At 42.2% G+C, this 17836-nt stretch overlaps 1 protein-coding gene across 3 annotated transcripts; it reads left to right on the forward strand.

The window, feature by feature from the left end:
• The first annotated feature begins 445 nt into the window (after positions 1–445).
• On the forward strand, positions 446–16541 carry foxn2a (forkhead box N2a). Of its 3 annotated transcripts, none has more exons than XM_085922651.1 (6): positions 446–589; positions 8841–9418; positions 11175–11299; positions 11541–11590; positions 12368–12436; positions 13147–16541. In XM_085922651.1, the coding sequence occupies exons 2-6, from the start codon at positions 8855–8857 to the stop codon at positions 13569–13571; spliced, it is 1233 nt and encodes a 410-aa protein (XP_085778777.1). In that variant the 5' UTR covers positions 446–589; positions 8841–8854; the 3' UTR covers positions 13572–16541. The 3 variants fall into 3 exon arrangements, with proteins under 3 accessions (XP_085778777.1, XP_085778778.1, XP_085778779.1); XM_085922652.1 differs by lacking the exon at positions 446–589 and adding an exon at positions 628–955; XM_085922653.1 differs by lacking the exon at positions 446–589 and adding an exon at positions 8598–8730.
• Positions 16542–17836: the final 1295 nt, after the last annotated feature.

Genomic DNA, 17836 nt, shown 5'->3' on the forward strand with positions numbered 1-17836 from the left:
TACACAGCATGTGATCAGTAAATGTATTTGATTGTCTGGTTAGCTTCTGAGTATCACGGTTTACTTTAGGTGGGGCCCCGTTGAGGGTCCACCGTGGTGGGTGTGGTGACATCCTCTCTCCGCCCAGAGGTGTTTGTGTTTAGCCTAAACAACATTCCGTGTAAACGCCCTCTAACAACCCTTCCGGCGTCTACGTCACCATCAGTCGCGCGTTATTAAATGAATATCTATTTCTCATATGTTTGAATCTATTTTTCTATCCTTGAGGGAGCTTACAAAAAAAAGTGAAAGCCCATTTGGCGATGCAAAATAGGATAGCGTGCGCGCTCGTGGAGCCCCTTCGCTGCGGCAGTTGCCAGGGGAGATAGGAGGGGAGGGGCTGTGATTGGCTGGAGTGGCTGTGTTGCCATGACGACGGCTAGGGGTTTGGTAGCGTTGCTGTGCGCTCTGTGATCCGCGCGCTGCGTGCATGGAGGAAGCAGCTGCTGATCTGATCTCTGACATTGTACGACTGCGAGGCAGACATCCGAATAAACTGCGTACTGTCGCGTCTTTAAGCACGCCACACCGAGACCCGACGTACATGATTGTGAGTAGTCCACCCTCCTCTTGCTTTCTCGGGTTTTGTCTTAAGTCCGCGTGCGTTTGCACCATGTTTGCGAGGCGTGTGTTTCGGAGCGAGCTAAAAGTAAACGTGGTCAAGTGACTTTGCTCAGAGCGGCCAGCATGGCACAATAAGCGACAGCATGTGGCAGTTAGCTAACCTTACTTCCCTTCTCCTTTCCAAGAACCAATATTCAAATGGCCAGCACATATTCTTGGCCATGTCACGTTTATCGACATAAAATCGATAGAGTACTTAAAGTTGTTCCCTGCTAACGCTAGCGTTGGATTTACCCTCAGTGACCTACCGAACGGCTGCTAAGGCTATTTCGTTTCGTGTTTGCTGTACTGGGTGAGCTAACGCATTCAGTTTTGGTAAAGTTGGTGAAATTATTTTTAACCAGGGATGAGTTACTCGGTAACGAGTCCGGTTTGTCGGGAAGTATTGTGTAATTGTACACGTCACTGCGCGTAACTTCATATTCCACGTTGTGTGTGACTGCCGGTGGTGATTCATCCCCTCTTTTATCATGTATTAGCCACCAATCGAATCTGTTTTCTTTGCTCGCTGTTAATTTTCACAACTACCTTTAATCTCACAGCCATTCGATTAGACAGAAGTGTTACTTAACGTTAAATTTCGACAGGACCAAAGAATGTGAGGCTACATTGACTGAGCACATGATGTAATGTCTTGTCACAAGATTGTCCCATATACTGAGCTGTCTATAAACAATATCTGAATGCAATAATTATGTTTGTAATAACACTCAAAAGGGACTGTTGTTATTGCATGCCATCAAATGTTAGTTCCACTTAGTATTACTGCCTCTGTACTTAACATTATATTATTATATTAGCTGGAACCATCATAAATGTCCTCCTTGCAATATGTTGTGTTGTTATTCAGATTGACTTTTGTTAAAGATCCAGTGATAAATCAAATGTAGAAAAAAAAGAGATAAAGGTAAATGAACAAAAAAGATGTTATCAATCTGCCATTACTTTATAGCCAGCGTTTCTATGGCCACAACCATCTGTTGTCTTCATTGTTGTTTGTAGTCCTTGCATGTATTCCACGTCTGTATGTACTGAGGCCTTTGCAGGGTTGGTACTCTTGCCCCCCAGAATAGCCGAGAGCCTGCTAACTTTACTAACATTCGTTACTATAAATAGGACTCTGCAGTGTTGTTATTGCTTATGCTCAATAGCTTTAATATTGGTCAAGCCCTGTAACAACAAGAGCAAATTTTTATTCTTTAAGTAGAGGCCACAGTAGTGATCAGGAGTTAAAAATACTTGCACTGAAATGAAAGCATGTACTCAAAATTTACATTGCACTAGATGTTGCCAGCGCATTGATGTTCTTCAATCAGTCACTTGTGAGTTCAATTACTAATTGTTGATGTTAGTTTTAAGACTACGAGACAGCACTGCAAATCAAATTCGGTTAGGTAACATAACAGCCTGCTTTTTAAAAATGAAAACCCAGATGGAAGACACTTCACATTGTATTGTATTTTCGTAGAAGCTGAAAAAAAAAAAGTTGAATTTAGTTTACCTTTGAAGTTTTATTTTATTGAGTGCATCATGGAACACATATTTTAGGTACTAGTACAGCAACGACAAAACTAATGCATCTCCTGAAATGAATACGACTAAGGGGTGACCCTGCCCTATGGAAAGCCTTTGGGTTGTTCAAGGTGATGACCTGACAGTGGGGTGTGGAAGGGGCGGTGAGGTTATTATATTAATCTAGCACCGTATACACTCTGGGATATTTGTTTTCATTTCAAAATCTCTATCTGTATTTAATTTTTTTCATATATGCTCTGCTCCTGATGTGCCCAAACTATTTGAACCGTCTAACTGCTTGTATTTTATCAAGGGGTGTGATTGGCTCTTTATGACCAAGTGCGGGGAGGCTGCATGCAGTTTGTATCACGAGTAAGCGTTCCATTAAATGCCTTCTTTCTTTCTTGCCAGTTAAAAGTCAAGTTGAATACCATGCTCAAGCAAGAAGTTGTGGAGATATTTAAATCTTGTCCAAAATGCAGCATTTTGCTGGGGTATGGGCTCTACTTGCTGAATGGAGTTCATTAGATTAGGGCAAAGTCCAGACCGTACTGATTTTGAGCTCAATTGGATTGGATTATGGACAGTCACGTTTTGTATTTGTGTTTGGTCTGTTCTGTTACACAGCACTCATTGTTGGATATTTTACTCCAATAGAACACTGTACTGAGCTCAGCTGCAACAAACCACTCTGGAACCCTTGTCGAAACGACACAATTTTTCCCTCCAACGTTGAATACTTATTGGTTTCACTGTTCCAAGCAGTTGGTCCATTTCACTCTATCCGATGCATCTGCTGGGATCGTGTGAAGAAATGTGATCAACGAGACTACATTTTCAAAATGCCCTACCGGTATGAGCTCACTTTCTGCACCATCCTCTAATCTAAACTATGTATTTGTTGTTTCTATTGAGGCTAAAGTGCCATAAGAACTGCAGCTCAAAATGGTGGTGCGGCCATGTAATCAGTCTTATCACAGTATTGTGTACTCTGACCCCAAGTAAATGAAAGGTTGCGTCCTTTAAAATCCGCCATGCGCTTTGAAGGCGTGTGACTGACTAGAGTTTGGGCATTGTTACAAAGGCAGATAATTCTCATTCAGTGTACCATTTAAGAGTTTGTAGCTTGTTGTATAAAGGTCTAAAACATTGCCACAAAAGAGAAATGGCGCTTAGAAAACCTCTGGTTTTGTGTATAACAGCATTTGAAGCAAGGATTTGACTGCTTGCACTTGAATGAATTGATAAATCAATTCTGGGTTTAAAAGGAGTAAGTGCAGTAATTTCACTTTCCAGACACTTAAAGGTCTGCTCATTTTGAGTGCCCTTATTATTTACAAAATACTTGTCCAGCTTCGCTATGTGTGTCGTCACTTGTTGGCTGGCTCACTTTTTAATCTTGTGTAATATGTGGGAATGTGAGGAAAAGAAAGCCTAGAAGCATCTGAATGTGAATTCAAGAAATAAAAAAAAAAGGTGATTGGTCATTAGGATGAAGGTGAAGTGCTTTTTCTCTTTTGTATTCCTAATTGCACTTTAACCAAGCAAAATTATATTCATCAAGAGGTGCCAAAATTCAACAACTTGAGGTGTCTATTACTTTAATAATTGAGAAATCATTTAGAGCCATTGTTGGACTTAAATTGTCCTCCAATTTCAGCCTTGCAACAGTAACTATTCTCTGATTTCTGTATTCCACCATGAAAGCAGACTGACTATCTTTTGTGTTTAATACAGGCCTATCTTATAATAATCAAAATAAGACATTTGCAAATATCTGCTTTTACTTTGGAAAACAATAACTGAAGTACAGCAATCTATGTGGTGTAATATTTTCTAATTTGTTGTTTTTATAACTAAACAATATCAAATACACAACAATCATTAGTTGATAACGAATCATCAGGAAAAATGGTTTTGGAAACTCAAATGATTGATTCTAAAAATAAAAAATGATTGTATCCAAATATGAGTTCATTCAAAAGAATTTTCAGTCGGCTACTCGAATCCTAAAGTATTAAAAAGCTGCAGGCTGCCCTACAGCTCCCCTGTTATATTGTCATAACTTAAAAGATTTGAATCTTGAGGAGTGCTGTAATGTTAAATGGACCAGTCCCATCTTTCTTGGATCATTCAACATCATCATCTCCATCTGACACTTTGCAAGCTGCCTTTGATGTTAGACAAAAAGCCAGCGTAGAGAAAAGTGTGTCGCCAAAGTTTTACAATTTAGACTTTAACAGATTGCTTATATTAGTTCTGCACATATAACTTGAGTAGCACCTCATTCCCCCCCCCTCCACTCTCGCTTCTTCCTGACTGGTGGATGCGAGACGCTGCTGATTAGGGCACGCCTCACTGACAGCAGTGATGTGACCGTTTCCTTGATTGAGTCGAAGGCAAGAAGAAAAACACAATGGGTCTTTGTCTCATCACCCCGAGCGTAATTAACAGGGTTTATTTAATTGACAGTGCTACGTTCTACCCGGGGCAGGATTTGGCAGCTTTTGTGCAACTAGTTTGCTTATTCTAGCACTGCTGGAGACGTTATGTTATGAAAGTATCAAAATAAATCTTGATCCTCGTTCTTTAAACCCAAAACATGCAAACGTGTTGTCAACATAAATAACAAACCCATGCATTTTTGGAAGGCTGTAGACCCGAGCTGACAACAGTCCAAAAGAAAATAGCACGGCAATGCTCGTTGTTTACGGTATTTGGAGGTATATGAGATTGTGGTGGGAGGGAGGAGGGTTTCTAGACGAGACGGGTGCGTGACCCTCGAGATAAGGTTTCAGTGTTTGCTAGGAGGCTGGTCTGTACTTTGGAAAACTAACCTCTGATTAGAGTCAAAGTGCAGTTTGAAACTATAAAGTCTGTGCCCAACTCAATCGTCCCTGTGTTATTTTTGTTTGCCTGTGTGTGACTTACAGGCCCCGTATGTTTGCTAGCATTGTGTAAACGTTTGCCCTCTTGTTGCACCAGTTCATTCTCGGTGTTCAACTGGCCCGACTCTTAGTGCTCTCTGAAAATGGACTTCCTCAACGGGCAGGAGGTGTTTCCTTCCCTCCTGGTCCGTCTGTAGTTGCGTGGTGAATATTGAGAGATTAGAAATGGGAGGTGGGGGGAGAAAAAGACAAAACAACTGCTTCTTTGTGTGTGAGCAAGTTTTTTTTATTTTTTTTATTCACTCTTACCACCATCACAGAGTGGATTGTTTGAATCTACGTAGTAGGTTTTTATTTCCAAATAAAATGGTATACTTTATAAGTGTCGTGAGAAGATCCCTCCCTCTCTTTGATTGTTTCAAAGCACACAGAGAAGCGTTACACTCCAATCGTCCAATTCAGGTTTTTATTCACAGGATAGGCTGAAACATCACGGAGGGTTTCAAATAACAGCCATTGGGGTTTTGCGACACACCTTTTGTGTACCAAGAAGTGGAACTGGTTTGTGTCGACTGGTTTAGTTAGTAGCCGCGATCAGGGTGTGGTTCATCGGTGTATAAACGCAAGCATCGGTTTCTAAAATTAATTTCCTCAAAATTCTGTCTTGTATAGCTATATAATGAGAAACCATGCACTCATTGGAACTTAGCAGCATGTCATCCAGGTTGGCTGCCGCTTTTCCCGCCCCTCTTTGTCAGACAGGTTTTGTGGAGAACAGCGCGAGACTGCTGGCCTCAGCAGTTTCCGCCTGTATTGATCTCCCCACATCAGCTCTCTCTTCATGCACAGACATGAGCGCAACCGCTTCCCTCACCACACAGGCTGCCGTGGCAACTGATTCCTGAAAGTCAGATCTGCTTGCCTGAGATCATCGCTGACGCGGCCGCGCTCTCCCGTTTACGTTCTGCCGTCTATTGCGACACATCAGTGTGCTTGATCCGCCACTTAAAGCTAGCAGTGTGTCTTTGTGTCATTTTTGAATAGGCTAAGTGCTTAACGGGATAAAAGAGCATTTTGAAAGAGGGGGGGGGGGGGAAATTGCCTTGGCACCTGCTGTTCGTCCCCGCCTGTTTGCACATGAATATGATGCGGCTCATGGCACGCGGGGCTATTTTAACTTGCAGATGAGCCATCAGGTCAGCGCCATTCCAGCTTTGGTGTATTTTCAACGATGACCTGCAGTCAACAGGCAAGGTCCATTCATCGCATTGGCTTCACTCGTATAACATTAATGGTTGGAGTCTGACCTTCCTCTAAAGGGTTTTGAAAAGAGTCGTGTTTACATTCAAATGTCAGTCCTCTTGGAGGTACCAGTCAGGTACTATGGGGGGCTAAGATGGAAAGTGGTCAGTGTTCTGACTCTTTAACCAGGCCATGACTTGTTTTCTTCTCCAAGTAACTTGAAAACAAATGTCAACAGAATTCAGTCACAATTTTGGCGCCACGCCTGTGCTATGTGGTTGACTGTCACCTTAATGGCTGTCAGTGGAATGTTTTGGGTACGATAATTATGCCATAATTACCCGTTCATTGGAAAGAGCAGTCTCAATCAGGACATCACTGTTGATCAGTAAGCAGAATTATCCAATTTGTAGGTGCAGCTTCTTTCATTTTTGAGTCTATTTTAGGATTTCTACATGTGTCCTCAGGCCGCCATTAGATTAGTAACGTGATAGATATGCAACCTTAAAAACCAGCTACTTTTAGTCATAAATGTTTAGAAGAATGATTGTCATATTCCCCATAGGCTTTATAAGCTTGTTACTCGCTATATTGGAAAATGACTTGCACACCTTAGGGTTGAAGTAAAAAAAAAAAAATAAAGAGCGGGAGGTCAGTATTGGAAAGAACATGCCTTAAAAAAATCAGATCAGAACCCCAAAAATTTGATCAAGGCATCGCGAGTAAAAGTAAAAACGGTACAGTAATGCAGAAAAACTCAGACATATTAGTATATTAATTTTAACCAAACATCCATATTGATAGGGCAAAATCAGAACGGATTATTTGCATTTCCATTCATCTCAATAAGAAATACTACCTCACTTGATAAACGTTTTGAGTTTTAAACTGAGCCACTGAACAAAATAAATTCATAACAGTGTTAAACAAAGAATGAAAAAATAAATAAAAGATGGTCATCAAGTTCCCGTCAAAACTATGATAGTCTTCTTCTTGGAAGTCTACCTCCCCATCTTTATAAATAATACACATTGATGCATCACAAAATGTAAACTGCAATCTGCACAGATCCAATCGATCAATCCTGCGTGGTGAAACAAAAGCCTCCTTGACAGAGGTATCAAATCCACTGCAAGAACCCTGAAAGCTGGAATATCCCATGATTCAATCTAAAGAAAATTGGAATTATCGTACGTTCCTCCACGCTCATTGAGGGTTCAATGGTAATTTCTTAAATGCCCCTTTCCTCCTTTCATTCTTGTTACCACCGGCTGACGTTGACTTGTGTATGCGCGTGCATACACTCTCTCTCCCGCCTCGTTCTACGGCCAAACACTCTTTGGTCTGACCCAATTCCTGTCTTGTCACATAAATGAAAAGAAACGCCTATCTGACAGATTATACTATGTCCTCTCGTTGGTTCACATTCACACATGATCGCACTCAAGAAGCATCTGGTGTCCACAGTCAGGTGCTGCGGCATTTCCTGTGCTATATTATATTGGAGACAGCCAACATGGATTACTCATTTGTGAAATTTCTGCACTTAATTGAAAGGACGGCGTGGTTGTCATGGTGACGCCCAAGACTTAGAGCTTGTTGTGAGCTGAGCCCAAGATTAATCTCTTTGTACACTTGGCCTCACCAGCGTACAATGCGCTTATTCGTATTTGTATGAGGAAGCATACAGTAGATGTTAATATTAACGTAAGGTACAATACGACTGACATTTTCAGGGAAGACCACATTTCACATTAGCAGCCTGAATCTTGTACGTATGGGGAATTTGTAAAAAAAAAAAACGTATCCAAACACATTTTTTTGCTGCTGCCGGTGAAACGCAACGACAGCTATTGCTTCCTTCTCAGCTGTTTTCACTGTTACACCGATCAAGCAATTTAAAGAAAAATATGTCTACTATGCTCTTACCAAGGCATTTTTTATTATTGTGCTTTCGAGAAAAGGAAAACAATTGGTTGCTTCAGAAGGGCTATCATCTCATTGAATGTAACTTTGGTTCAATTGGGTAACATTAGTTTGTGAAATTTCCTTTCAATTGTAAGAGAATAGAAGACTTCCAGGACTGTACACTTTTCATAATCCTGAAAGTGACAAATTGCAACTTGATTCTTGCATAATGTGGATTAGCCTGTAACGAGCCTTTGCGCAGTAAGGTAGAGGCAGTCATTTGATTCCAGCAGTCAATGGCGGGTTTCATGCTCATTTACACATAACGAGCAGCAGGGTCTTGCCTGAAATGAGGTGGGCGTCAATAAGTGGAGTCTTAAGTCCGCTCAGTTGCTTGAGAGGATCTCATTGAAAGTCCTTGGCTAAAGTCAAGGGGCGGAGAGCTAAGAGGCTCTCCGTCCTTGGAGGAGAATGGCTGGGACAGTACAGTTGAGATGCAAATGAAAGATCTCAAGTATGCTTGGCTCCAAGAAAGACAATGTGTCCAGTAACGGCAACTTTAAAACTCTTTCTGATTGATAACGTGTAATCTAATTGATCTAAATCTCTTTTTTTTTCCTGCAGACCTCTTTGATTTAATGGGTCCAATTATTGGGATGTCACCAGACAAGAAAACGGAAATTCCGGGTATGCAAGAGGAGCGAACATGGCTTCGAGGTGTTTGTGGAGTCGGAACACTGCCCGAGGCGGAGTGCGCTTCCAGCCCCCTCGCGACCAGCGTGGACCGAGCCGGCGGTGCCGAAGACGAAGAACTCACCAACCTCAACTGGCTTCACGAGAACCTGCTTCAGAACTTCACGTTAGGAGGTCCTGAAGCGCAACCCAGTGGGAGCCCTCTCTTTGACATCGAAGGAGACTACGGATCCAACCAGGGAACTTCATCCTCGTCCACAGCCTCAACTCACAGTAGGGGTAGAGAGCGGGACTCCTTGAAGTCCAAGCCCCCTTTTTCTTTTTCGCTCCTCATTTACATGGCCATTGAGCAGTCTCCCAGCAAATCTTTACCCGTCAAAGAAATCTATGGCTGGATTCTTGAGCACTTCCCTTACTTCTCCAATGCTCCCACCGGATGGAAGAACTCAGTGCGTCACAATCTCTCCCTGAATAAATGCTTCCGCAAGGTCGAAAGGAGTTTAGGAAAGGTATGTCTTCAAGCTGCTTTCTCGTTCTACATACTTTCTGACAAGCACGGTTCAATTTGATCTCATTATTATACTATGCTAAATATGTTGTATTTAAAATTTCAGTTGCCAAAATCATTTCTTCAGCAAATCCCTAAATAGTGTGGCTGATGTGTAGGTCTGCCACATAATGGCCGCTACAGCGATAAGACTGGAATTTCATCCAGGTCATAGCTACAAAGGAAATGCAAACAAAGCAACACAGTATTTTGTATGCGCAAGGTATGCAACTCGAGACCCAGAAATTGAGCGAATGAAGGTTGGAAAAGTCCTCTTATCATTGTCATCCCAAGGCAAAGTGATTATTAAGGAGCCATTTATCACGGCGCTCTATTAAGCAGTGTAAATCAAGCAAATGTAGAAAACTCTTATCAGGATATTTAAAAAAAAATTTATTTTCATGGCTATCTAAATCTAGTTGACTTTTGATTTAAAAAAACAGTGAGACGACAGTTATGTCGGCAAAAAGGTGATCATTTTAAATCACGTGGCTAAGTAGGACACTATAAATTGAAGTGAGTGCTGGTGCTATGGTCTGCAATAAACAAAATCTGTGTCCGAGAAACAAAATATTCAGCCTTGCTGTGTGATAGTATAAGAGACATTGGTTAAGTCTAAAAGCACTAAAAACGGGGAGTCATAATGTGTAGTAAAACAACGCCTTGGTCTCCTATGATGAAAAAAAAAAAAGAAAAGCCTGGTTGTGATATTCAAACTGTGACTCAATAATTTCGCAGTTATTGCTATTCTAAGCAACAAGTAAGTATAGTTATTGACCCTATAGCTGGAGTACAGCGCTCGTGCTCCATAGTAGAATATTTGCTCGTACCCAGTGTCGACCTATTTGTGAAGCAAACCGATATGTAGATCCAGATAGGGACACAATGGTTGCCATATTGAGCTTCAGTCTGAGTTTGGACTTGTGACCAGTCGAACCCGTAGTGCCAGATCTGTACATGGCTACAATGTGCTATTTTTCCACCAGCGTAGGAGATAGGGGCAGGTTAGCACTCTACGAGGAGCAACACGGAGTAGCGCAAGTCGCTCAGCATGCAGGTGCACAGTGTGAGCACTCGGTCTGCTGACAGATCAGCGGCAGTTTCACATGACACTGGCTGGTGGTTTCCGTTGCCATGGAGACATTTCCTTCTTCCTGCATCGGGGACGGGCTGGTAATGTGAGTCAAGGTTATTCTCCACCCTCCCTCGCTTGCTCCCTCAGACTGGGCAACAACACAGCGCCATCAGATAATATGACAGTTAACACACTCCCGCACACATCACCGACAGACAGTCGGAGCAGTGTGCGCGGCGTGTGGGGGAACTTTGTTCACGAGAAGAAACGCTGTGAAAACGAGACAATCGGTGTGTGTTTTTCACGAGATTGAATAGGAATTCTGGATTTTTTATTGGGGGGACAATTGGCCTCGAAATCATTCTTTCTAGTAAATATGACTCCTCTCATAACACGGATCGCTAGAAGCAAGATAAACAAAGCATAAGTAGCGAAGGAAGCCCGTGTTGCTTTGGGTTTGCTGTTACTTGAAATGATAGCAGCATTAAGTTTGGTTGTTATTAACAGGGTCAAACATTTTATGGATGTAATTAACTGTTATTTATTCACTTAAGGGAGTTGATCCTCATCTGGCTGCTTACAGCAGAGTAAAATAAAGGATGTTGACTCTTGATAGTCTCCCAATGTTTCACTATCATTGCAGGCCAGTGGAAAAGGTTCTCTGTGGTGCGTGGACCCAGAATACCGCCCCAACCTGATCCAAGCCCTTAAGAAGCAGCACTTTCCCGCCGCACATGCCTTCTGCACACCACCCGCCTCCCCGCCCAGGTGACCTATCTTCATTCCCCACAGTAAATTGCGACAGGATGTGACGATGCAGGAAATTGTTCTCAGACCATCAAGTCGGACCATCACTCCGAGTTAAATGGTCTTAGTTCTTTGAAATTGAAGATGCTTTTTATGGTGTCATTTTGATGGGTTTTAGCAGTGGCTAGTTCTTCAAGCACACTTTTGAAATTCAAGTATGATACAGTACTTGATGGTTTTTTTCTTTTAATCTCTCCTGCAGTGCCTCCTCACCCCCTCGCCATCTCTTTCTGCAAGGTTGCTCATTTAAAGGTGAGGCAGAGCTCTCTTGTTTTTTTTTTTTTTGTATGCTCACGTGCTTTACAGCTTTGTGGATCCGCCGTAGTGTGCTTGTGAATGTATGGCAATTGTGACGCTTTTGTGCATTTCAGTCACAGAACATCCAGCATCTTGTCCCCCTCCCCACCCCTTCGCAATTCTTAGTTTGATTTATTACTTTGAAGTCATTGATGCCTCATGTGGTCCATTCGATGCCTCAGCTATAGCTCCCCACTCACTCTGCCTCTTAGATTTGTAACCTTGACAACAGGCAGAGTTTCCGTTGGTGCTGAGTGTGGAGCACTCAATCTTGCTGTAATCATTAATAATTTAGAGCCCCAGAAGTGAGCCATGAGGCTTTTAGACACTTTGTCAGGTCTGAGAAGATCAGATGCATTCTTCCTATCAGCGGCACGTATTTATCCTCTGCTTTTGTTTTGATGAATGTTTGTTTTTGTCCGATCCATTCCATCGGCATTTTTGGGGTCACTTCAAAGTGGTACGCAGAACCCGTTAAACCTCGCAGTGGGGCGGGCAGGTGGGATAGCGATAGCTTCAAAGAACCAAGAAAATCAACAAGGAGCATTCAGCATTTGACCCTACCGATTTAAAAATTCCTTGCTTATCAATCAATGACCTTTGCGACCCATTTCGAACTTTGCGGCTCGGTGGAAATGAGCAATGTTAAAAGGGACCAAAGCGCCCCGCTCGCTGCCTTGCTCTCTCTCACACCTTAGCACTGACCGTCATGCATGTTCTCTCCTCTTCCAGAGTCTGATATTGATGCTGCCACTGCCATGATGCTCTTAAACTCTGCCCCAGGGCACCACGTTGACCCATGTAAGAGAATCCAACAAGCAACCATATGTTCACCCTCCTCACATAACATCCACCTCATTGCTTTAAGTGTTTTTTATTTTTATTTGTCTGCTGATTTAGTTGGACATACTTCTCATCTGTGTTCATAATGTTATGGCATATGTTTGATTCATTTAACGCAAGGACATTTGGTATGTGGCTAACGATAGAGGAAAAATTTGTATCGTTGTTAACAATAGAAATGCAATTAGAATTTTGAAGGTGCTGTATATTTGGTTAATGGATGATTAGACATTTCATTGATTGCTGATGAATTACTTATTGAAGTAAGTGAGGTGGAACGGCAACAGCAAAATTGACAATGGCAAAGGCGCTGTTGATTTGGTCTTCGATTGAGCTGAGGTCTAGTGAGGTGTCAGTTATGGCAAGTCAAGCTACATCTAAAAAGACTTCCACTGTGACACCACTCCCAGGGGCAGTGTTAATTCACTCAGTCCAACTCAAACATTAAAAATGGAGTTCCGAAGATTCAGATTCTCTGATTTGACCCCATTAAAAAAAAAAGTGTAGTGGTACATCTGTCACGGCATTTACATGTACCAGTTGATCGAGGAACTCCAGTGCACAGAATGTATTTAATGCACAGTTTATGATTTCAATAAGCCAGACGCAAGCGGCTTGTAAGCTGTTGGTTTGCCCTCATCACTTTTTGCTACGTCTGCTCTCGGCAGGCAATTCTGACGGCCCACTGGACCTCTCCAGACCCGACTCGGTCCTGGTGAGCAGCGATCCAAAGCAGGACCACAACTACAGCAGCGTCGCCCTGCAGCGCTGCTCCTCCCGGTCTTCCTCGTCCTCCCTTTCCTCCTTAGATGAAGGAGGCTGCGAGCGCAGGCAGTCCCACCGCGCCGGCAGCGAGGGCTTCCACAGCGACGAGGACTCTGACCTGTGGGATGAGAGGGGCGTCAACCAAACGCAGCGCCGCCCGCCCGCCATCAAATGGCCTGCTGGCAAAAGGCCGCGGCGTGAGGTCAAGCCAGAGCTGGATGAGGAGCTTAAAGAGGCCGCCGGTTCCTTGTTGCACCTGGCGGGTATACGCAGCTGCACGGAGGGCTCCAAACGCAATGTCAAGAGCACAAAACTTAACAGGAAATAAAGATAACCCTTCATCAGACAGACTCTGGACCCTGTGAACCCTCACCTCTGACCCACCCCCAGTCGCGTGTCCCGCTGTGCCTCCTTCTCCTTTTCTCATCTCGTATCTTGGCCATTTTGAGCCTCTCTTTCGTTGTTTGTTTGGGATATCTCTGTCCAACGAATCAAATGGCAATAGTATTGTTCACACAGGAGAACGAAGCCATAATGAGACTTTTGCAACTCGGGGGCGGTCACAACATATTTGGGGAGAAGGGGGGGGGGGCTGAGCGACGGAGAACGAACTCGATCCAAAATGACCTGCCTGCTTCTGTCGAAATAGACGATGGTGACTCAAGATTTTCTTTTTCCTGTGAAAAATGGAAAACGTTTTTTTCTAACTCAAAGCGTTGCATGCTTCCTCCTCAAACTTGTATCCTCTTCCAAGTGAGTCTGTATATGACGCGAACGAGTGCATGTTTGTAAACGACAAAAATCTAACCTCCTGGTGTTGCGCGTTTTCCCCTTTTTGTGCTAACGAAGAAAAAAAAAAACCCAATACGGCACGGTTTTAAAACGTGTGCTCTACACCTCTTGAGAGAGAGATGCAATAATGAATCCACAACCTTAACTTTTTCCACGTCATTTAATATTGTGACTTTTTTCCACCCCAGAGATATGCTGGTTAAGATGCAATTAAGCAAATGAATGACATAGCGTTATTGTCTTGTTACGCCGTAAAACATGAGGCAAATTGCGGAATTAGTATTTACTCTGCCACTGCCAAATTTTACTTGCAAACTTTGCCACTTCGCCTTGTTATCAATCACTTTACATTTTTACATTTACGGCGCACTTGGCTGTGTGTGCAACGGATTTCCTCGACTACTTTTACTTTTTTTGTGTGTGTGTTTTCTTCAGTCTAAAACTGAAGGTGAGACAAGAGGGTCAGTTACTCATATGTTGGGAAAAAAAAAAAAAGTAGCCATGCTGCTTGACCCTTATGGACGGGATGCTAAATAACCACTGGTTCTTGCACCATTTATTGCAGTTTATTCTTTGTCAAAATCTGGCGGGATGCCTGTCTGATTTGGGAGAGTTGAAGTCGAGCTTGTTTTCAAGCACGATAAACCCGACGGTACAGTCACGGTTGGACATAACTGGAATCCTTATGATGTGAGCTGCTCTCGTGATTTGGCCCCAACTTCCGTTCGGCCGCTGGTGTTCCTCTGGCTGCGCTTCCTCCTTAAAACAAAATAAGGAAGTGCAAAACCCCTTCACGCTGTGAAATGTGGTGTTTACTGTCTGCTGATTACGTTCGGCTCACTGTGGGAGGTTACAAGGCAAAGCTGCATTTGACATTTGGGGTTTTTTCAAATCAAAAGTACTTAAGAATATGAGGGAAAACGCGCACAATAGCATCTCATCCCACATAATATTTAAAAAGTGCCACATTGTGTTTTTGGTGGCTTTAAGTATAGCCTATGTTGTCATTGCCAAACATTTTACTGTGCCACTGATGTAAAACTGCAAGGGGCCATGGTTGCTATGTTTCCCTGTTGCCACAATATAATTCTAGATTGTCACGACTTGTTGTCCAAAGTTTCTGAAGCCCATTAACAGGAAATGCAAGCGGACTCTGGACAAATGGTTTATTTTGACCACTTTATGTTTCGGTTCTGCTGCTGCAGACGTACAGTAGTAATTCTTGCATACACTGGTCTTATTTTGCTGTGAAAGAAGAACAAATTAATTGTTCGTGAATCTTGACCTTATTTATGACTTTAATTTATCGGGCGGAAACGCCACCAAACACTGGTCATCTGAAAGGAGAATGACGAGGCACATTTAATTTCTTTTTTCATATAAGTATTTTTTTTTTCTTGTTCTGCTTTGATTTCACAGCAATACAATCTATTTTCCCCCTCTTTCCATGTGTTAAGTATTTTTTGCCAATTGTTTATAGAGCGGGTGTTTTTATTTTTGTTTATTTTGGAAATTTAACTATGACTGCCAGATTTTCTTTGCTTTTTGTTAGCCTGGATAGAAAATGTTGATCAACATTCATACAGAACCTTTCTTTTGCTGCCAAAATTGATGTACAAACTGGGGTGGTGCAAAATGTCACATGTCCCTCTCGTGTTGTTAAATTTCTGATTAATCATTTTACATTTTTGTCTTTGTGTACTTTTTTTTTTTTTTTTTTTAACTCGAGCTTACTACAAAAAAAAAACTACTGCCATTCATTAGTCATGCTTCCAAGACTTGGGAATAATTGTGTTTGTCACTGGAAAATTGGAGCAGACCCATGCGGCCCCCCAGGCTGCTTGTGTAGTTGCAGACCCTCAGCCCGTTTTGAGGACTGGGGATCCGGTCCGAGAGCAATTAAGGCCTCAGACGAAGCCCATAACATTTAAACCACAAATCCAAATAATAGAGCATTTATATTGTGCTATATGATAAGAAACATTTGTTTGATTTTAAGATCAATTTTATTCTTAAATTTGATATGGCCCTTGGAGGACACTGTTAAACCTGAATTGGCCCCTGAACACAAAAAAGGTTCCCCATCCCGATAGAGTTCTATCTCATTCTTTTTGTAGCACTTGTCAAAAGAAGGTTCTGTTGCTCTCAGTTAAACAACACACCATGTCGGGCTGCCACAAAATTATCACCACTCATGACATCGGTTGCTCTGTTGCTTGTCAGCTTTTATTGAATATCGGTCATGTGGTTCTCTGAATTATGTTGCAGCTCTGTATGGGTATGATTAAGTTGCCTTGGTTTAAAAAAAAAAAAGAAACACAACAAAAAAAACTGCCAGCCCAGTATCAGTTTGTGTCTGCCATGGCTTTCGGACCGGCGCACATTTTTGGTTTTTGTATGCTAACCTCTGTTGATAAAATGTTTATAAGATTTATTTTCGCCAAAGATATGCAATTGCATTATATATGGTATTACAAAACTATTAATAAAAACCTGTTCTTCTTAACACTGTGAGCACTTTTTTTTTTTTTTTAATTCTGGTTCACCACCAGTGTATTAATAGTCAGTCTACACTTCCTACATTTCTGATCAATGTTGCCACCTGCTGTGATTGCCAGAGCACTCGTAGAAACTAATCATAGGCCATTATTCAACTATAACTACTCATTCATGAGGCAGCCTTTTCAGTTTTCACATTAGCATGTCACAGCTGGCAAATATTTCCCACCAAGTCTGGCTGTTTTAGTCGTGTTTTGACTGCACAATCTGTGATCAGCACCACGTGTGTGACTCCTCCGCCACACACTGCCGCCTTCATCCTACTTGTCTTTTTCACTCTTCCAACATGGCAGACTGCCACAATTGCACCTCACATTAATGCCGACCGTGCCGGAGATGGCTATATGTCCTCAACGCAGTCTTTGCTCCAAGTTGATTTGTCATAGAAGGCTGAGGGATGAGCACGGTGGTGACCTAGTACTGTACAAGAGCCTCGGGCCCATTGGCGCTGCACTATTGTTCAATAGAGTCCTGTGTGTGGACTGGAAGTTGGGAGGTGGGGGCTTCTCCCTACTGACTGCCTCAATTCAGCTGGAAATCAGAGCAGCATCACCCCCACCCCCCCTCCCACATGGCCTTAGCAACCACGCCACGCCGACAGTTGCCAGGCAACCAGACAATGCTGGAGCCACTGGCTGCAGTGTGTGTTGAGTTTTCCACGTACAAAAGTGGCAAAGGATGCTTCTTATGTTGGTGAAGAATATTCACTTCTTGATGTGACTTGTGAAGCATCCACTGAAATTGAAATTGTAGAACTGTTAATATGTCGTGACCATATAAAGAGATTAGTGTATTATGGATTAGGGGAAATGAATTGTCAAGGATTTGAGCACTGTTGGCTGCTTTGACAACATGCCATTTTACTTCTAGTCAAAATGAGGTCATGTAAATATGTGTTTATCGTTCAATGTTCAACACCTTCAATGCTAGAGTTATTAATTGGAAAGTTAATCACTGACATGAAAGTAATTATAACTAGAACTGGATCAATTAATGAAATGATAAAAGTAGTAGAATAATATTACAGTACATTCCTTTTAAATTAAGAGACCTCCATTTTTTCCCTCCACTGTCTCAATGTCACATTTTCTTTTGAATCACTTGATATACTTTTACTGGTGCCAGACATTAAAATGATAGTCATAGTGCTTTGACTTGAGTTTGGGCACCACCACATCTGAGTAAATCAATCAATTTAAATCAATTAATTTTATTTGAATGGAACAATTGCATTCTCATGAG

Source organism: Syngnathus leptorhynchus, chromosome 10 (assembly GCF_054491065.1).
Source record: "Syngnathus leptorhynchus isolate UIUO chromosome 10, UIUO_Slep, whole genome shotgun sequence".
Taxonomy (NCBI): Eukaryota; Metazoa; Chordata; class Actinopteri; order Syngnathiformes; family Syngnathidae; genus Syngnathus; species Syngnathus leptorhynchus.